At 49.3% G+C, this 20,764-nt stretch overlaps 1 protein-coding gene across 3 annotated transcripts; it reads right to left on the bottom strand.

The window, feature by feature from the left end:
* Positions 1 to 288: 288 nt before the first annotated feature.
* BSPRY (B-box and SPRY domain containing) lies at positions 289 to 16,131 on the bottom strand. 3 transcript variants are annotated; one of them, XM_037059074.1, is made up of 6 exons: positions 15,816 to 16,131; positions 12,432 to 12,530; positions 8,319 to 8,564; positions 7,176 to 7,198; positions 2,874 to 2,998; positions 289 to 1,624 (listed from the first exon to the last, which is right to left on the bottom strand). In XM_037059074.1, the coding sequence occupies exons 1-6, from the start codon at positions 16,038 to 16,040 to the stop codon at positions 1,098 to 1,100; spliced, it is 1,245 nt and encodes a 414-aa protein (XP_036914969.1). In that variant the 5' UTR covers positions 16,041 to 16,131; the 3' UTR covers positions 289 to 1,097. The 3 variants fall into 3 exon arrangements, with proteins under 3 accessions (XP_036914969.1, XP_036914971.1, XP_036914970.1); XM_037059076.1 differs by having other exon boundaries at positions 8,334 to 8,564; XM_037059075.1 differs by having other exon boundaries at positions 7,176 to 7,201; positions 8,334 to 8,564; positions 15,816 to 16,130.
* Positions 16,132 to 20,764: the final 4,633 nt, after the last annotated feature.

The raw sequence follows: 20,764 nt of genomic DNA, 5'->3' as shown, positions 1-20,764 counted from the left end.
CCTGAAGTTGTAGGTAAGATGGCCTTTCAACTGTTCTCCAATAAAACAAAAATGTGAGAACCACTGCTCTAACGTGGCCTTAGTGACGAGGAAGGGACTTGCCCTAGCAGTGCAGGGCGCAGAGCAGACCCCGGTCCTGTAGGGTGTATGTGCTGAGTTCGGCCGCCTGCTCACATCTAGGAGTGTGCGTGAGGATGAGGAGGACATCGAATTCTCAGCAATCACACTCTAGGATTTGAGCTGGCCCTTGTGGGGCTTGCCCAATTACCAACAAAGAACTTGGGAGTGATTTTCCAATCTTTTAAAACCTTTAATAACATACACGTGCTGTAAGGCTGGCCCTCTAACTCCCTCAGCTCTTTTGGGCTGAGGTTCTCGCCCCAGGTCTCCACATGATGTCAGAAGGGGCCATCAGTTGCCACACGCATCAGCTGCCACGGGGCGGGGGGGACGTTTGTCCCTGTCGGTGCAGTGGGCACAGGCTGGAGGTCAGCCACCAGATCCAAGGCAGAGCTGCTGATGGGTGTGTTGCAGCCAGGTTACCCGGAGATAGGACTTCCTCGGTCTTCTGAGAGGCCAGGTAGGGCTGGGGAGAGGACACAGCCCCCCAGGCTAGAGCCCTCTGACCAGAGCAGCCTGACAGGAGCTCTACATCCCTTCCAGACTGTCCTTGTGTGCTAGAAAAATATTTCTGTAGGTGCCAGGTCATGAAAGGGACGGGAAAGCACTGAATTGAGGGGAGAAAAGGACTTCAGCCACAAGCTTTTCTGCCAGAGAACCACTTCTACACGCACCCATCCGCCCACCCGCTCACTCACCAAATGCGCACTGCACACTCAGCAGGCACCGTGCTGGGGGCAGAGATGAAGCAGCGCACGAGACAGACTCAGAGGGTGCATTGGGAAGCTGAGCCCAGGGAGCTGCAGGTTCCCCACAGAGAGCAGCATTTCATGGTTGCACCCAGATCTGAAAGGGGTGCTGACCCCTCCTAAAACTGCCCAGTGGCCACAGGTAACGTTTGGGAAAAGGATACTGGGTGGAAACGTGGCCTGCAAGGGTGGGTGGGGAGGCATACCTGGCCTCCCCAGTGCCCAAGGTCAGTGGACAATGGAAATGGTCTGGTCAGCCACAGCAAAGACCGGGAAGAGGGGCCCCGGGAAGGACTCGCGGTGGGTGTGGAGCACCGTGCCCGAGGCTGGGTCGCAGAACAGCAGCTCCTGGGACTGCAAGTCCAGTAGCACGCCCAGCTGTGCCGGGCCCCGCAGCAGCCCCAGGGGCTCGTGCCGCCCGTCGTGTGAGAAACAGAACTCTCGGTCGTAGCGGGAGAAGACCCAGGAGAAGGCGTTGTGGCCCAGACGAGAGTCGCTGCCAGAACCCTTGCGGGGCAGCTGGCCTAAGGCCACGCCCACCTTATAGGCACAACTGTTCTGCACATTCACCACCCAGGCATGCAGCCCAGCCTGGAAGGAGGTGGTGGCCAGGGCATTGGGCCAGTGGTCAAAGCGCTCTGGGCCATCTGCATAGGCCTTGGACTTCTTGGCGTTGAAGGTCAAGGTCCTTCCATCATCCGACAACTGCAGGAAGGGGCTGACAGTTCTCTCGTTGATACGCACATCATCTGTGCCTGCCAGAAAGAATTCTCTGAGTTGCCCGAGGTCCTACCCTGGTCCTGCCTGATAGCGAAGGGCTTCCTTATCGCTCACTGGCAATGTGACTTCATACAAGCCATTTACTCTCTCGGAGCCTCAGTCTGCCCAATTTAAAGTGGGGATCAAAATAGGACTTACCACGGGTGGATGAGAGGATCAAATGAGACAATACATGGAGAACACCTAGCAACGGTATGTGCTCCATACACTGTGGTCGTGGTAACAGTAGCTATTATTATCTAAGACCCTCATCTGTAAATGCCAATAGAAATAAGGCCCAGAGGAGAGGCAAGTTGCCCAAGGTCTCACATCACGGTGGTGGCAGGGACAAAATTAAGACCCAGCGTGTCCTTCCTACACCTAACCTCTAGCACTGGTCATTCTGCATTCAAATTGGGCAAAAGTACAGCCTCGAGATCAGACCCATCCTGGGGACACAGGCCCCGGGGGAGACGAGGCACCAGGTGTGCAGTTTCCACCAACTAACTAATGGGACCGCTGGCAAATCGGGTAATATTATCAGGTAATGCCTGATTCTAGAGAATTCCAGCTCACACTAACATTTTAAGGATAACATGACGGGAGGTGGGAAGGGTTAAAATTGAGAAGAAACTCAATCCACTAATGAACCTAATTCGGTGAACCACACAAATACCACAACTGGGAGAATGGGAACTTCTACCGAGTTTGGGGGAGCCTACTTTGAGAACCCCCACACTAAGTGGGAATCTGTGGAGGCAGGACGTGTCATGTTCACCTCTGTGGCCCCAGCATGCAGCACAAGGTCAGGCCCACGGTCAGCCTGAGTCAGTGTTTGTTATGTGAGCAAGTGAGGCGGCTCCAGGCAACTCAACTCTTGTTCCAGGTGCTCCCTAGTTGGCCATCAATGATGTCTTCTTAAAGAGAAACTAGGCTGCCAATAAAGAGTACTGAGCAGTCCCAGTAGGGCAGGGCATACAGAGGACATGATTTACAGGAACAAGATTTATCCTAGACCTGACTCCGCAGCAGGCTGGTCTGGAAACAGGAAGGACCTGGTCCGGGTGCCCCGGGCCTTTCCAGAACCTGGATCCCAGTGACGAGCCTGCACCCAACATCACTGGCTGTTTAAGCTACCATCCCAGAAGCACCCGTCTGCAGGGTGGCCCCGCAGCAAACCCCAGACAGACAGACAGACAGAAGCCCAGTTGCTTCAGCTGGTGCTGGGCTCCAGCAACTCCTAACCTGAGAGGGAGCCAAGAGCCGCCGTCACCCAGAGCTGGGTCAGAAGAGGGCTCCACGCGCACTTCTCATCGAAGCTTAACTTTTTCGACTCCTGGGGGTCCAAAACACCCTCTGCTTCCTCAGTCCTTGTACAGAAAGAAAGAAGGGAGAAAAAGATTCAGAAAGGCTCTGGAAATGTCCCTAGATGCCCACATGGTGACTGGGGAATGGGGACAGAAGTCAAATCCTCTTCCCATGAGGCAGACAGCAAGATTGGCAGCCAGGCCCCAGAGAGGAGCCGCCCTAGGAGGGCTGGGGCCACAGGGAAGGTGGGCACTTCCCCTGTGCACCGCTGCCTCGCCCCACAAAGAAGCCCTGATGATTTCTTTACGAGCAGATGATTACAGGGTGTTAACTACTTGGTGTCAGTATCATAACTTGCAGTCGGTCTGCTCTGTGGATGAAGCTACTTGCCATGGATCTAGTACGTTAGCAGCAGAGCTGGGGCTAGGACTTGCGCCTCTTGCACCTCCGTGTGGCAGTCTGTCCACTCCACCACCCCGCCCAGAGAAAATGTCACCTCCCTCCAAAACCGACTGCAGCAGTAAGGCTGCCCTTGGTTTGATCAGCAGGTGCGGTCAACTCCTCTGCTCTTAAAATGCAAACACCCCTGGGGACCACGCAGCAAGGGACGCTCAGTTATTTCCCCAGCTGCAAATTACTCACAGCCCTCGGCTCCCAGTGGGGGCTGACTGAGTTTGGTTGGAGAGGGATCTGGTTAACAAAAAGAATTGCCATTTATTTGAGCAGCCAGGCTCTGGGCTTGCTGTTCTCTACACAGAATTTCAGATGGTCTGGTATAACTGGGAGGTAGTTGTGTACCCATTTGACAGGAGAGAACAGGGCCTCAGAGAAGGCACTCAGCTGAAAGGGGGAATCGGATTCGAGTCCTGCCCCCAGGCAAAAAGAGAACCCAGGCTGCAGTCCAGGCGCCATTCAGCACAATCCATCCCTTGACCTGTAGTGAAATCTCAAAAGGATGTAGAGCAAAGTGGGGATTTGCCACAGAGCTTTGCAGTCTTTTCTGAGAAAGACCTGCCCACCAACTCTAATCCTGAAGATGGCTTTGAGATGGGGCAGCAGTTCTGAGAGCATACCCTCTCTCCCCCAAATCTCATGGCTCTGCCCGTTAATGAAGGGCAGGGCGGGGAGAGTGGGCCATGTCTGATTGATGCCAACTCTTTGCAAGACTGTCACTCATTGCTGGGAAGGAAGGAGGTGAGCGGAGCCCGAGAACAGGCTATAGAAACAAAGGCTCTTTGTGGTCAGGACGACAGAGGGTCTGTTGCCATCTTCTCAAAGCAGTAAGGCCGGGTCTTCAGGGGCCCCAGCCACTGGGGAGGGAGGGACGAGGAGCCAGTGTCGGCATTGCTAAGCCATCATCCCAGGGCAAATCTGAGGCTGCTCATAGACACCAGAATCTAGAAAACCAGCCAGTCCAGGCACCTCATGGCACAGAAGAGAAAGCTTGTGACTTCAAAGGGGTGGGTGTGAACTGGGGTTCAGACACAGCAGCACCCTGGCTGGGATCAGAAGGCCTGGGCTGTGCAGCAGGGCCTGTTGCGGCGACAGGCCAGAGCTAAGCCCAGCCAGGGACGTGGACACAAAATTGGAGCCAATAAAGGCACTTCTCAGACAAGTGGGTTTCCAGGTACGAGGAGCTGGACAACTTTTGAACACAGTACATCGAGCACAGCCAACCTCTAAAGGCACAAGGAACTCCAAACAAATCTCGACCTCTACGAACAGGTCTGTCAACAGTAGTGTGGACTTGGCAATTCTCAAACAGCTCTGTGTGTGCTGTAGGGCTAAATGACCTTGGGCACTGGGGAGGCCAATACAGCCTGTCGTTGGCTGCTGAGGTCCTCACTGTGAAAGAAGAAAGATACGAACATGGAAAGGCAGAAGGCAAAGGAAACACGCGGTGGTGTTCCATCGGAATGAGAAGTCGTGATGCAAACTCGTGAATAAAGAAAACCACACTCACTTCCCAGCTCAGTCTGCTGTCCACTGAGGAGGCCTGGAAGCCATGACACACCGGTAGCAACACGCGTCTACTCAGATCTCCGTTTTCAAATACTGCCCCCCACTAAAAGGAACCAAGACTTTCTGGAGAAATACAGGGTTCCAGGGCTGAGGCAGGAAAAGAACAAGTTGAGCCTTGGACATTGTATCTTGTGCCAGAACACAAGCAAGACCTCAAAGAATAATGAGCACTTGTCAAAAAAAAAAAAAATCCGGGATTCAGCTTGAAGGGGCTAGAACCGGCCAAATCTAGGGCAGTTTGAAGATAAAATTAATACTAGTAGCAGTAGTGACAGATTGTAATGCACTGAATAAAAGAGAATCCAGGAGTCTACACTGATTCTATATAAGTGAGTGAACAAACAAACAATAAATAATTCAGGAAGGAATTTAGCGGCAATGAAGACAAAAACTGTTGCATGAAGGTTGAAGGTAAGCAAGTTGTTTATACAAAAAGTACCTCCTCGCACTGCTTATTAATTACAAAAGGGCAGATATAACTTTATAATGAAGAAACCTGGTACCACTTTATCCAAGTGATCAAAATCAACAACCCTGAAAAAGAGACAAACTGACATCACGTGCCCCTGCTCTGATAGACGGAGAACACATTGCTTATGAGAGATTCCTGCCAAAAATGCATGCCCTGAACCTAACAATGAGGCACCATGAGATGAACTCAAACTGAGGAGTATTCTATACAACATCCATCCTAGACTCATTAAAAATGTTTTTTTATGGTGCAATTGGCAACACTTGAATGTGGACTATATATTAGATAATAATGTTATAGCAACATTAAATTTCTGAACTTGATCATTGTGCTATGGTTATGTGAGAGAACGTCTTTGTTCTTAGGAGAGGAATGCTAGAAAAATTAGGAATAGAAGATCATGTTTTCTGCAACTTACTTTCAAATAAGTCAGGAAAAAAAGTTGTATACATATATACTTAATAAATAGGAAAAAAGAGACAGCAAGAAAGAGCAAATCTGGCAAAATATTAACAACTAGTATTTCCAGTTGAAGGCCATTATACTATTTTGTATTTTTTCTCTCTATAAGTTTAAAATATTTCAAAACAAAAAATCGAAGACCAAATTTTTTTTCAAAAATCCCATCAGCTTGACATTGAGGACAGACTGACTGGTCAGAGGGGAGGATGAAGCTAAGGGAGAAAAGGAAGCCTGGCGGAAGTGGGGCAAGGTCACAGGAGGGGAAAAGTAGGAACAAACCAAACATGCATCAAAAGGAGACAGTGAAATGAATGTGGGTGTGTCCACACCGTGGACTACCTCACAGACTTCCCAAGAAGGGAGGTAGGTCTGCATGTATTGACATGGAATGATGCCAAGATAGCCCGATAAGTTACAGACAGCAAGTAGAAAATGATCCCATCTGTGTTTTAAAAATATTTTTAAGGGGGGAAAAACCCACATATTCTCTTATGATTTTATGTAGGAAAGTCCCAAAGACAAACAACTAACTGTTAAAACCGACCACCTCTAGGGAATGGGATTGGGAAGGGGTCATTCATTTTTAATTTAATCATTTTATACTGGTGGAAATTTTTTGGTCTCTCATATACATGTATTGCTACTGAAACTTAAATGCCAAAACAGATCAGAAGAACGGGCTGTGCTCCCCAAGGACAGCTATAAAATCTTGCACAGAAGATTAAGAATTTAATTTCTTTGCCTGGCAAATTACATCCTTTTAGCTACTTCCTCGAGCTCTTGGTTCTCAGCCTTTTGGGACCTAGGTAGAGCCTGGTGAAATTCTTTTCTAATTGCATAATTAAAATGTAAATTTTGAGGGTTTCAGAGAGTCTTTCATTAGAGAAAGCAGGAGTGAGAAGACAGTCTGAGACAGGTGTCAGATGTGGGTCCCAGCCCCAGCTCTGGCCCTTGGGCAAGTCCCTTCCCCTCTTTGAGCCTCAGCATTCTCGTGGGTAGAAAGCGGTAAAACCCTCCAACAGGGTGACAGTACCGTTTTTAATAATGTTAGGTTAGGCTGTGGCAAGCCTGATTGGTAAGTGGTTATTTCACTGCCCTTACACATGGGTCTAAAGCAGTTATCCAAGCTAGAGCCAGGAAGGCCCCTGTCCAGTGAGCCTGGCTCCAGAGAAGCCCCTCAGCTGCACACCCCGGGCAGCGGAGTCTGAATGCAATGGACCACTTAGAGGCCCAGAGGCCCTGGTTTCTGCGACTGCCCAAGCGAATTACGGGGCCATACTCACCTCTCAAAAATTTCTTGCTCTTTCTGCTGTGAAACAAGAAAAGGAGAGTCAGGATTGGCATCAGAACCCAGCAGGCAGTCAAGACTTAAATATATCCGACTGGCGTGGAGGGCTCCAGACGGGCAGAAACTCTAGAATAAAAATTTCTGCTCCTTTAAGACGCAGCACAAAGCTACACGGGTTCTTCCTCGCATATTCCCCCACCCTGCACTCAGAATGCATCACTCTGTCCCCGGGGCCCCGGGGTGTCCTGAATTTCCCTCAGCCACACTTCAGGACAAGCTTGCATTTACCCAACATTTTATCCTCCACAAGACACTCAGCAAGTAGACAGCTGGGACACTTTCTGAATCTCCTGTTGTGACTGTCCCAGTGTTGGGACCGAATGTGCTCGGCACGTGGGAGCTGTGTGACTGAACGGATACGCAATCTAGGGCGGCCATGGGAACTGTCCTACTTGAACTTCAACGGGACAGACAGCCCAGCTGCTCTACATTCTCCTGTCTCTGCTTAGCATATTTATTCAGACGTCACGATGTCCCTTAAAACAGCAGGCATCTGCATATCTGTCTAAAACACTTTGAAAGGATATGTGTCAAAATCTTGATCCTGGTAATTTCCAGATGGTAGGATTAAAGATGGTCCATATGTCTTCATATTGGACCCCTTATCAGCCCTTCAAGTACAGAGTCTCTCTCCACCCTCGCACTTCCTTTAACACAGTGGTGACTCTTATCTTTCAGGCATCAGCTTCTAAGTCACTTCACCCAGCAAGCCTTCCCTGACCCCCTCAAGTTTGGCTTGTGAGGTCCCTAGCTCCCAGGAATGTCATCTACCACAGCACATGTCACTCCCTATCCTAATGATCAGTTTATGCATCTGTCTCCTCGAGGCTGCGGGTCCCTGACAGCCGTATCCTGCAACTCCACCTCAAGCACAATGCTTAGCACGGAGCAGGCACTCAGTAAATATTTGCTCACTATTGAAAGAATAATTACCAGGTACAGAAAAAAATCCATAATAATTTTATTCCCCTGCCTCATCCCTGCCCCAAATTATCATTATCCACCCACCTCCTACCAATAAACATTCTCGACGTTTTTAGGCTTTGCGGAGAGACTGGCCAGTCAGTGGTGCCCTTACCCTTGCCTGACTTACAATCAGCTGGAGGTCATCCAACTGGGTGAGCATGTCCACCAGGCTGGTGCGGATGGCGTCGAGCTTCTGCAGAGCCTCGGCCCAGTGTACCCGCTGCGTCAGGATGCTCTGGTGGGCCCGCTCCTCTTCACCGTGAACCTGTTCCAGCAGCCGCTGCTCCTCAGTCTCACACAGGCTCCTGACCAGCCCCAGGCGCTGGATGACCAGTTCCCGCGCTGCGCTGGCCATGCTCTGACGAGGGATAAAAAACCAGAGTCGGATCCTGGCCTAGCCCCAGTCAAGGTCGGGAGGGTTGGGGCTAGGCCAAAAGAAATGTGGAGACTGATGAGCAGCATCTACCATGAGCACTGTGGTGGCAGTAATGTTGCTCAAGCCACCCCGGCCCTGAGTCCCCAGATACAGTTTAGGGGAAGGAAATGTAAAATCCAGGCACCCAGGCCATATCTCAGGGAGCTAGGTTCCCAGAATGGAGGAGTGGGGCGGGGCCTAGAGAACAACTAGGATCACCTGCTTATTTCACAGCTGGGAATACCAGGACCAAGAGACCAAGGTCACAGATCACGGAACTGCAGAACAGAGAGGGGCCTAAAGGTCATCCCTGTCGACGGGATCTGTACCAACAGCAGTCCAGCTGATACTTTTTTACCACATCTGAGAACACAAACCTCATTATTTCCTAATACGTCCATTCCAGCTGCTTCCATGGTAGAATTCTTCCTGCCACACGAGAGGCCTGAAGTCAGTCCTCAGCCAGTGGAGTTACTGTGTGCCCCCTAGCAACTAGCACCGTGTCTGGCACACAGTAGGTGCTCAAATATTTACTGAATGACTGATGGGAAACTTTTTTCCCCCGCTTAGTCAAAAATCTCTTGGTAGCGCTCACGTGCCAAGTCAGTGACAGAGTTGGGACTAGAACCCGGTTCTCCCGACTCTCAGTCCCAGCCTATCCCACCTATGCCAGTGCCATCGGGTATCTCTCCTACCCAAAGGCATCTGCTGCATGAAGCACCTGCCCTCTTGCCAGATAAGACGGCAACAGTAATGCCAGAGAGTCAGGGATAGCCAACAGCTTCCTGTGCCTCTGAAGACCTGCTTTGTGTAGAGCAAGTGACAATTATCCCTGTTTAACAGAAGAAACTGAGACCCGTAATTTGCCCGATAGGGAAGAAGGAGTGGCGAGGCACACGGCCCAGTGAAGCTAGGAGTTCAGACTCCACTTCAGTGTTCTCTTGAGGCAACATAACAAAGGGGTTGGGCAATGAGGCTTGGAGACAGTGCCAAAGTTTAAATCTCAGCTGTTCCACTCGCTACATGTGGAACTTGAAGCATGTTCCTCATTGTCCCTATGCCTCAGCTTTCTAATCTGTCAACTGAGGAGAATAATAGTATCTGCCTCACAAGGCCACTGTGAGGATTACATGAGTTAGTACATGTAGACAGAACAAAGCTGGCACATGAGTGACCGGTAACATCAGCCATTGCTCTTCCGGTCCCACAGTAGCAAGTCTCTACAGCCATGTTTATACTGTGTAGTCAAGGTCAAGAACAAACCCTGACCCAAGAGGCACCAGGTACTCCCTGACTACAAGAGGCCAGTCAATTTCAACACGCTTCTCGAGTCATTCCTAGAAATGAATAGCACAGAAAGCAAACAGACTTCCCTCTTCAAAGATATGACAGAGTACATTAAAAACCCTCGGAGAACAAAACACAGAAATGCTGGAAAAATAGTCCAAAGCATCCTTTTAAAAGTGAAGTTGTTCTGGCAGCTAAGTAAAGGAAAGCCCCCGGAGTCCAAAAGTAGAAAGGAAACTGGAAACCAGTTAAAATATTCGAAGGTGGTCCTTTGAAGACTAACATGATGGACACACCTGGGACAACCGTGATCAGCGCTAAACTCGACAACAGAGAAAATGGATAATTTTTCCAGAAAGAAGTGACTCAAACCAAAGGGGAAAAGAAAACCAGGAAAAATCCTATAGTTATGATGAAAAATGAATCAGTAAAAAACCTACCAACAAATACACCACCACACCCAGAAAGCTGTACAGAGGGTGTCACCAAACATTCAGGGCACTGATAATCCCAATCTTATACAACCTCCTTCAGTGAGATAGAGTTCTGTGTCCCAACTCACTGAATAAGGCTTATATAACCTCAGTACCAAAATGTGATAAGGACTACACAAAAAAAGAAACTCAGCTAATCTCACGCCTGAGTATAGATGCAAGAATCCTTTTTAAGAGCCCTAAACAACTTGGATCAGCAACCCAAACCCAGAAACCGTGTATAACAATAACACAAGGGGAAGGAGGACAAGGGCATGGCTATAACGGGGTGGTACAAGGGATCCTCATGATGGACTGTTCTGTATCTTGATTGTGGTGGAAGTCACAGGGATCTATACACGTGATAACGTTGCACAGAATTAAATACGCATGCGCAAATGAGTGCATGTAAAACCGGTAAAATCTGAGTGAGGTGAGCTGCATCAATGTCAATTTCCAGGTCTTGATATAAAATACCATAGTTAGGGACGCTGTCACCATTGTATGTGAATCTGCATTTACTATATGTGAATCTACAATTATCTCAAAATTAAGGTTTAAAAAAATACATTATGATCAAGTCGAGTTGGTTTTCCCCAGGGATTCCAGGATGGCTTAGCATGAGCGACTCTGTGAATGTATTACCATATTAACAGACTGATGGAGAACAAAACATGTCTGTAAACTGACCAATGGCACCATTAGGAACCTACAGGAAAGGTGATAAATAATAGAAATAGGAGCAACCAGAGGAGAGTTTCCACAAGCCCTCCCATCACCTACCCATTTCCCTGCACCTCTGCTCAGGCCGCCTGCTCCGTTTCTGTGGAGGAGCTGTCCGTGCTTTTACTTTCGAGCAATCCGTCCACTTGTTACTGGATCCTACCCCCTTTGCTGTACCTGAACTTCCTCTTTCTCTTGCATTGTTAATTTTCCCCTTTCTACTGGAAAACTCCCATAAGCTTACACACATGAAGTAACTTCTCCCGTCTTAAAAACAAAATAAAAACCCTCTGGATCCCCTATCTCTCTGCACTATCCTCCCTTTTCTCAGCGCCCTTCTGCAGCAACATTCACCAGCGGCCTGTGTGCACCATCCCAAAGTGCTCTTCGCCTATTCTCTCTGAACCCCGCCCCAATCACTCCTTCACCCCGCCACCCTCCACAGTTCCCCCTGTCAGGACCCCAGTGCTGTGCCTGTTGCTAAACCCAACAGTTCATTCTCTCATGTACCGCTATGGGGAAGGGAGAGAGGGGGTGTGTGGAAGGAAGTCACAGCCCCTGTCCTTGAAAGGCACTCTTGAGCCCTGACTGCTGTGGCTTGGTGGCTTGGGTGTCATCCTGCAAGCCGAGGGGTCTCTGGTTCTATCACAGATGTGTCTCCGGTTGGGGCTGTTTGAGAGACAACCAACTGATGTTTTTCTCCCACATCAATGTTTCTCTTCCTCTCTTTCTCTCTCCCTTCCCATCTCTCTAAAAATAAATTAATTAAATTTAAAAAGGAAAAGAAAAGCATTGTTGAGAGGTGTAGCCATGGTAATGAGTCCACTGAATAAAGGATGGGTGACCGGGTGCAGCAGCAGCAGGAGCACTGGCCAGAGAGTCAGAAGATCCAGGTCGTAGAACTGACTCCGGTGGGAGGCCGTGGGGCCTTGGTCAAGTCAATTAACCTGCAAACAGGGATGTTACTGCCACCTACTGCATAGGACTGTTGTAAAGAATACTCATCTTAAAAAGTCCCTAGGTTATTTTACAATTCTGGGGCTGGGTACAAAATAATCAGATGGTAGAAGAAATCTACCTTTTGTGATCCCTTATGCCTAAAAAGGCATTGTGTGGCAGTCTTTGCACCCCACGTGATACTCTCCCCAGGTGGTAAAGCCAAGGCTCCGAGAGAGAAACCACACTTCTGGGGCATCCAGCTTCGTGTTAGTAGCACAGTGAGCTTGTGAGGCTGGGAAAGGACCATAGACTGGTTCAAGCCCCTAAGACGGGGGTCTTTTCCTGGAACAAGACTCAGGGTGGAGGGAAAGGGGGAAGAATCACCTACCACCGCTCTCTGGCTCTTCCCCGGCAGGACTTCGGCCACATACTTGGTGATGCCAGCACTCTGTAACTGCAGCCTCTCACACTGGTCCACGATCTTGTTCTGCAGCGCAAACAACACCCGTGGCATCTTGATCCATGTTGATCTATCGCTCCATTCTGCTGATTTTTTTTTTTACCCCCTTCTGCCACCCGGTCCCAGGGTGATATCCCAGACCTCATCACTACCGAAAGCTATACCACCTCCCAAATCTTCGTGTCAAAATCCCATACCCTGCCTATCCCCCGCATCCTTCTAGGTCACTAACTCTAGAATTGGCAGCTCAGATGGAGATGCCAATACATGAGTCTTACCTCTTTTCACTGCCCATCGCCCCCATAGGGTGGCCTCGATTCTATCTACCCTGAAAATCCATGGCCCATTTTTATAATCACTTTCCTGCACACGCTCTCAATCTTCCTTCGTACTCAGCTACCTGACCCTTCAGACACGCACCCAAGCAGAAGAGCATGGCTTCTCACACTGTTCCTCCCCAAATACCCACGCCCCTATTCATTAAATAGCACCATCAATCATCAACCTTATTATCCAGAAAAAAAAAGTTACTCTCCAACCTCACATCTAATCCACCAGTGAGTCCTATCAGCCCCACCTCTGAAGTTTCTCTGTCTTTCCTCTGGCTACTGCTGATCACTTCCACTCCGGCCATTCTACCCAGATCACCATTACCTCTCACAGGAACCACTGTTACAGCCTCCAAACTGGGCTTTCATTCTTGTACCCCACAGGTAGACACTGCCACACATTGTAAGGAAATCAGACCAGGTCACTGTCCCTGCTCAAAACTTTCCAATGACTTTGCAATACACCCACAGCAAGAGGAGATCAAGCAAGACGGGAACAAGGCCCTAGCTGATGTGACTCTGCCTATCTCCCCAGCGTTACCTCCTTCCACTCCTCACACTGGCCTTCTTTCTGTTCCACAAACACACCGAATGTGTCCTGACCTCAGTGCCTTTGCGCCTGTTGCTTCTTCTGTCTCCAGCAGTCTTCTCCCTAAATCTCCATGCCTTGCCCCTCCCCCTCCATTCACATACCACGCCTTCAGAAGTCTTCCCCATCCATCTCCACTCCCCACTCCCTTACTCTGCCCTTTTTTCTCTCCCTCGTACTATCATTCCTGACTCTATATTATGTGTTTATCTTTTTTGTATCTTCCCCCACCACTAGAACATAAGTACCCTGACTTGCTTTATTCTCTATGTTCCATTACCTAGAAGAGAGTTTCTATACGTAGAAGGCCCTGAATACATATTTATTGAATATGTGTTGAATGAATAAAACCCATTTCCTTGACCACAAGAAGTTCAGCAGTTTACAGCTCCAAACCTGTGAGTATCGTCCACGTGAGTAGGGGAGAGTTTTAGAAATTTAGCTGAGACCCGCAGAGAAGTAACTTGCCCAAGGAGATACGGCCAGGCCCCTGCTTTTCCCCTCCAAGTCTCCATATATCAGTGGGAGCCCTTCCAAGCAGCAGCCCCCCACTATTTCCCCTAAGAGCGTGGTGCAAGTTGCACCTTCCAGAAGGCAGCTCATCTCCACCCACCAAATTAGGAATCAGCACTACACTCCGCCAGTGCAAATTCAAGGTTAGAGAACTGAGTTGACTGGGAGGAAGCTGTGATCAGCACACACCACAGGACTGAGGGAACTGAGACCAGCTTTTTGAGAGGCTACAGGGACAGGAATCCAGAAGGTAAGTGAAAAGTTGTTTGAACTGGTGCTGTATTTGCTCATTTCAGGAATAATCTTGCCCTGGAGCGAAATTTCCTTGCTGGCTGGAGGAGTAGGGGAAGAGTGTACAAAAGCCCCAATCTAATCAAAACTGGAGGAAGGGCAAGAAACACCTCTCTCCAGGCAAAGATGAGCACACCTAGGGCCTCACGAGCATTCAGGGAAGGGGTCCCAGGCCCAATGCATTCTAAAACAATCAGGCCTACCTCCCTGTCCCAGCCTTCACCCCGCCCACCGCTCAAATTCAGCCCTGATGGCAACTTTTTAAAAAAGTTTACACTAAATTCTCACTCCCATTAACATCACTTCCTCCCTCCAACCACTGAAGCAAAGAAGTGGTTTCCTCTGGTCTAGTCAATGACTGCCCTGGTCCAGCCCCCAACAGCGGAAACCCAGGAGGAGCTCCTGTCCTGTCCTGGGCCTCAGTTTCCTCATCTGTAAAACATAGGTAGGACGACCCCTTCAAAGGGGCTTGGTCTGGATGGAATGCCATGATGAATATTTAAGTGTTTTGGAACTTGCAAAGTTTCTGTGCATAACGGAAGTTTATTAAACTGCATTATCCAAGTTCATTTTCATGGTAGGTCCTCTGTTGTGGATCATGGTGACAAGTAGGGCCAACCAGGAGCTTTCGGGTGTCACTCAATAACTGAATGCTTCCTGGCCCCAGAACCCGGTGAGAGGTGTTCATTACAGTTCAGTCTGAGGAGGCAAGTTTCCAGCCAGAGCCCTCAGCTTCAACAGCTGGGCAGAACTCCAGGGAGAGGTTGGAAGAATCAAGCCTTTTAATCAAATTGCAAGGAGATCCCCAGGGGCCACAGGTAGGGTGGAAAGAGGGAGGAAGGCCCGGGGTGACTTGACTCTCCAATCTCAGCAGTTCAGGGAGGGCTGGTGACAGAACGGGAACCAGCCTGGAGTCAAGTGGAGGTCGGAGGGAGAAAGAAACCCTAGGTAAAGGGTTCCGGCAGGAATCTCTGGATTCCTGCCCACCCCCTCCGTTCACTCAGGCGAAACCAGATTGAAGTACAGTCAAGGCCAATCCTGAAAGGGAAAAGAAATCACCTTACCAGGAAGCCTGACCAGTGGAGGAGCGGAGAGGTTTTGAGCCATGGGGCTGAGGAGTGTACAGAGGCTGGGTTTTGTCAGAGATCATCTTCCACCAGATCAGTGGGAGTTGGAGCAGCTGGGCCCTTTACTACCCAAGGCCAGGCTGGATTCCCGGCCTCTTCAACAGGACAACGCAGAAGATGGGCAGCTGCATTCGCCACTGTGTGGTCCTATTATCTTATTTATATCACACTATAACTCTAATAAATGCGCGCTATTATTGCCCCCAAACTACAGATGGGGCACTGAGTCTCACAGGATTATGAAGTTCACAAGGAGGACGGACGGAGGTGACATCCGTACTCAGGTCTGCCTGACTCCAGGGGCCACACCCTTTAACCGCCTAGTTCTACAGCCAGTACCACTGCGGAGCCTGGGCTCCTGGCCCGGCCCCCGGGTCCCAGCCGGATCTCGCCCAGCGCGCCTCCCCCGCTCGGCGCGCCCTCCCTCCGGACCCCCCGCTTTCCGGCACCCACGGCTGCTCACCCGCAGCTCTTCTGCGCTCTCCTCCGCCGGGCGGATGCGGTGTCCCTGGCAGCGGCCGCCCAGCTCCGTACAGGCGGCGCACACCGGTCGTCCCTCGGAAAAGCAGAACCACTTTAGAGCCTGGCCGTGCTCCGGGCAGAGAGGTCCCGGCTCTGGTGCCGGTCCCGGTCCCAGTGCCGGTGCCGGTGCCGGTGCAGGTCCCGGTTCCGCGCTCTCCGCAGACATGGCCGAGCGACCGCCCGGCGCCAAGCTCTCCACCTGTCGCAGGTGCCCGCTGGGCGGGGCCTCTTGACCCCGCCTCCCAGCCCCCACCCGCAGCGGCCACCGAGCTTCCTCCCGCCCAGTTCTCGCTGCTTCTTGGACACCCGCCCCACACCCTCGACGGGACCCTGGCCCAGATCCCGCCTGCTTCAGCAGTTGGTTTCTTTGTCTGTTTTTGCTTTGCTGAATTAAATCGCGTTGTATCGCGCTTGTTTTACAACAAACACAGAAAGCAAATATTAATGTGACCGTAGGAAATTTAATTCAGCATTTTTAAGTACCAGGCTTTTGCTCAGCGCTGTGTAAGTGTTCTATCATGTAATACAACAGCCTTTTTTTGAGGGGCATCTTTAGACAAGTACTAGCCTAAAGCTAGTTTCTAGTATCAGACCGTCGAAGCTCATGTCCCATGTGGCTGCCGGCTGGTGAGTACCTACCCTCCAGGGTCTCATCTGTGATGTGGGGATAAGGAGGCTACCTCCCAGAGTTGTGCTGGGGATTGAACGAGCTAAAACACTTAAAATAGTATCTAGAGCACAGACAGAGGCTGCAACTGTTACGCATCTATTAATGCAAGGAGAGTCTGATGATCCCCATTTTTATGAAGGTTAAGGAACTTGCCAGGGCTCACAGTCACTAATTGGTAGCAATGAGACTGGAAATCGGGCAGTTTGACTTATGGTTAATATGACCAATGACTTTTAATTGCATGTTAATGCCCAATGAGGAACATCTGTGTTAGGCTGATTTCCCCAAAGTATTTACATTCAAACTTTCTTAATTTGAAAAAATTTTAAAACTAGTATTGAAAAAAATTAATGCACGTTTATTTTTAAAAACTAGACTATGCAAATAAGCATGTGGAAGAAGAACCCGTCTCCAAGCACCTGAGCGGTCTTGGGGCTTCTTTTCTTTGGAGCTGATAAATCAGTCTAAGCCCAAATCGAACACTTTGCTGGGGCTCCAGTCCACCCTTCCTGGGCACACAAGAACACTGCTCCCCAACCCCCAAATCCCATTTTAGGAGGTCTTGGCAGAGAGGGTTGAGGAGAGAACTCAGGCAAAGGGAGAAGGAGCCAGGTCTTGGGGGTCAGAGGGTATTCTGAGTTCATCACCGTGAACAGCAAAATCACCGTGAGAGCAAAATCGGAAAGAGAAACATCACTACGTCCTGCAGCATGTGGGCGCTCAGGCCCCTACCTGCCTCTACCTTGAGGTACCTTGAGGCGGCTAGGCTACTACACAAATGAAAGAGAGCCTGTCCCTTCTCTCAGCCTCCATGGCGTCAGTCCCTGAGGTTAGTAAGGGCAGCTACCAGCCTCAGCACTATGCCTCTTACAGCTATGGGACCTTGATCAAATGATTTAGTCCGGCTGTTTCCTCAGCTCTCAAATGGGGGTAATAAAAGTATATATCTCTGGTGGCTATTTCAAGAATCAAACAAGATCTTGTCTGCAAAGAACTGTTAGCTTGGGTGTATGGCATACACTTCAGGGCTAATAAGTGTTTTATTATAGGCGTGAGGGTCAATAAATCCACTTGTAGCAAGTTTTCAGAATGTAAATTGTATGAGGTTCTTTGGTGAGGACGGGGTGCAGGTTTCTTGGCATCCATTCCAGTGGCAGGGTGAAGACCTCAAAACAGCATTTACCCTCTTCTAGAGGTGGGGGAGGAAATGGGCCACTATCACTAGAGATTGTGGTTAGAATGTCTTTGTTCTAAGGGCTGGGGGTGGGGAGGGCTAGTAACCCTTATAGTAAGAACAGAGAAAACAGAAGGTGATTCCGTGTGGAAGGGAAAAGAGACTGCAGAGGGCAGGGAGAGGAAGGAGATTGAGGTTCTTGGAGAATAGGGTCCCTTCACTGGGTGTGCCCCTGGAGCAAGTCCATGGCTGTGGGAGGGTAGGGTCAGGAAAGCAGCCAAATCACCAGAGGCTCTTTTAGGCAGACGGGCTGGAAAGTGAAAGGGGCTTATGCGGGAACAGATTTACTTTCACAGAACGGGAATCATCAGTTCCACCATTCAGGGGCTCGGGTGGACTGGAACTGGAAAACCAGCCCCTTCCCTTAGTGTGCGTCAGGCCTGCCCAACACGTGTCAACACGTGTCCCCATGTGAGGCCTCGGGACACTCATAGACTCCGAAGTGGTGACTCTCAGGCTTTATCAGGCCCCAGAAACACCTGGGCTGGGCAGGGAGAGGGGTTATGAAGAATGCAGACTTTCCAGTGAGATTCTCCTTCATTCGCCAAGTCTGGGGTGGAGCCAGGAATCTGCATTTGTAGCCATCACACTGAAACTAGGGTACAAATGAGACCTCTGACGACTCCTACAAACCCTGCCAGTGGCCACCATTAGTAGGTGGCAAAATCAATTCAAGGGGTAGAGACCAGCATCTTAAAAATAAGAACAGAAAGAAAAAATAGAAAATGTTGTTTGTAGTAAGGGTTTTTTGCTTGCTTGCTGTTAACTATAGTACATGTACTATATACATGTATTATATACATGTACTATATACCTGTATTATATACATGTATTATATACATGTATTATATACATGTTCTACATATGAGCAGTGGGGTTGAATGTATTTCTTCCTGAGAGTCATGGTCAAAAAAGTTTGAAAGCTGCTGCTCTAAGGTGACCTCTGGAGCCCTGGTGAGAGTGAAGATGGCTATACTTGAACTTTAGGGCTTGCCTAGGTAGGACACCCTAAGCTGGGCACAGAGAAGAATGCAGTCCTTTGTTACATTTTCATCATTCGGTAGATTTATTGATCACCTGCCTATGTCCTGGGTCGTATTTAAGACAATGAGAATACAACCATAAAGAAGAACGAAGTCTACTCTCCTGGACAAATAATGCAAATGGAAATGGAATATGTTGGTGGGTGATAAGGACTAGGAAAAAGACTCAGGCAGAAGAGGAAGGGGAGCTGGATGGCAGTGCTGATCTAGAAAGGCCGATCTAGGAGGTCTCTCGGAGGAGGGGTCCTGGGCCTGTGCCCTGGATAAACACGGCAAGTACGCCTGGAGAATATTTGGGGAGGAGCTTCCCACACAAAGACCAGCCATGGGCAAAACGTCTTTTTATGCCACGAACTCCGTTCCCCTGTCACCAAAGAACTGTGCCCATTTTACGTTCTGAAAGAGGTGCTACAGGTATATTTACACACCCTGGCACAGGATAAAATATTCATTCGCCACTTACTGGGTATGACCTACAGAAGGAATGTACTTATTTTTATAAAATTGGAATTATCTGTAAATTCTGCTCTGTAACCTGCCATTTCACTTACTCATTTATGACATTTGGTTTGGGACTTAAAAAAAAAACTTTTTGGTAATGAGTACTTGGGAAAGTCTATGGGAAAGAACTGTTCTTCCCTGGCCTTTACTGTCCCTCAGACCCGCTCTCCAACCTCAGGCCCAGCCCCTGTCTGTCTGCCCGGCTGGGCCCCGGTCTCTCCCCATGCCTCCTTCCCCTTCACATGCTGATCCAACCAGCATCTCTGGTGTCAAGGCTGGAAGTCATCTGACTGGGGTTTGCACGGTTTCCAGGAGTGGCCAAAAGGCTGCCACTGCTGCGGCTCCTTTTCTCCTATGATGTCTTCACAGCACAATCAACACCAACTGTCACCTTTTAGAAGAACTGGGCAGCCTGTCAGTACAGACATACTCAGACCACATGGGTCCCCGAAAGAGAGACAGTCCCTTCTGCTCTGGCCAGACCAGACCAGACCCTGGGAGACCAGACCTCATCTCCAGAAGGTTTTCAGGACCAGTTCACTTCAGAGGACAGACAATATCAAACTGGGCAAGTCCAGGAGAGAAAAATCAGTCCAGGCAGTAAAGAGCCATGAACTAGGATTATATTTATAAAAGGCAGATTTGGAGGCACTGATAATGTTAGGCCGAAGGGATGAAAGGTGAGGGGGAAGAAGGAGGTACATGAAATTATGTTGCTGCCCTGGTTGGTGTGGCTCAGTGGACTGGGCACCAGCCTCCGAACCAAAGGGTCACTGGCTCGATTCCTAGTCAGGGCACATGCCTGGGCTGTGGGCCAGGTCCCCAGTTGGGGGCATGTGAGAGGCAACTGATTGATGTATCTCTAACATATCGATGTTTTTCTCTCTCCCTTCCTCTTTCTCTAAAAGCGAATAAATAAAATCTTGAGGGAAAAAAAGAAATTATCTAGCTTACACCCATAACATTCTATCTTGTGTCCTAAACGGTTGTCCGTGACTGCCTTCCCCTATCATTCTTTATTCAACACTACTCAGTGAAGATCTTCTATGTGCTAGATAAGATCTGTGCTGTCTAATGCCATAGCCACATAGCCACATGCAGCTACTTAAATTTAGAGTTAAAAATAAACACAATGTAAAATTCAGTTCTTCAGTGGTACTAGCCTCATTTCAGGTGTTCAATAGCCACAGGTGGCTTGGGGCTAGCATATTGGACAGAGTAGATATAAGAACAGTTCCATCAGAGTGGAATGTTCTATTGCGGTGCTGGGCTAGACCCTCTGTTAGACACCAGCAATAAACACAGGTGGAAATAAGACTCAGTCACTGCCCACATGGAGCACACAGGAAAGAGAGAGACAAGTAAATGAAGAGCCATGCTGTGTTGGGAATAGTGTGAGGGGCTTTGGAAGCACAAAGGAAGGACATGCAGTCTGGAGGGGG

The sequence above is a fragment of the Sturnira hondurensis genome, unplaced genomic scaffold (assembly GCF_014824575.4).
Source record: "Sturnira hondurensis isolate 20B ecotype Veracruz unplaced genomic scaffold, ASM1482457v3 Scaffold0010448, whole genome shotgun sequence".
In the NCBI taxonomy this organism is placed as follows: domain Eukaryota; kingdom Metazoa; phylum Chordata; class Mammalia; order Chiroptera; family Phyllostomidae; genus Sturnira; species Sturnira hondurensis.
This window is presented reverse-complemented; position numbering and strand designations above follow the sequence as displayed.

Excerpts from the sequence above, each read along its gene's own strand:
- BSPRY (XM_037059074.1), bottom strand. The coding sequence starts at position 16,040 with ATGTCTGCGGAGAGCGCGGAACCGGGACCTGCACCGGCACCGGCACCG. Across the intron at positions 2,999-7,175 it reads GAGCAAGAAATTTTTGAGAG|GACTGAGGAAGCAGAGGGTG; the intron begins GTGAGTATGGCC and ends TTTCTGTACAAG. Across the intron at positions 1,625-2,873 it reads GGCTCTTGGCTCCCTCTCAG|GCACAGATGATGTGCGTATC; the intron begins GTTAGGAGTTGC and ends TCTTTCTGGCAG.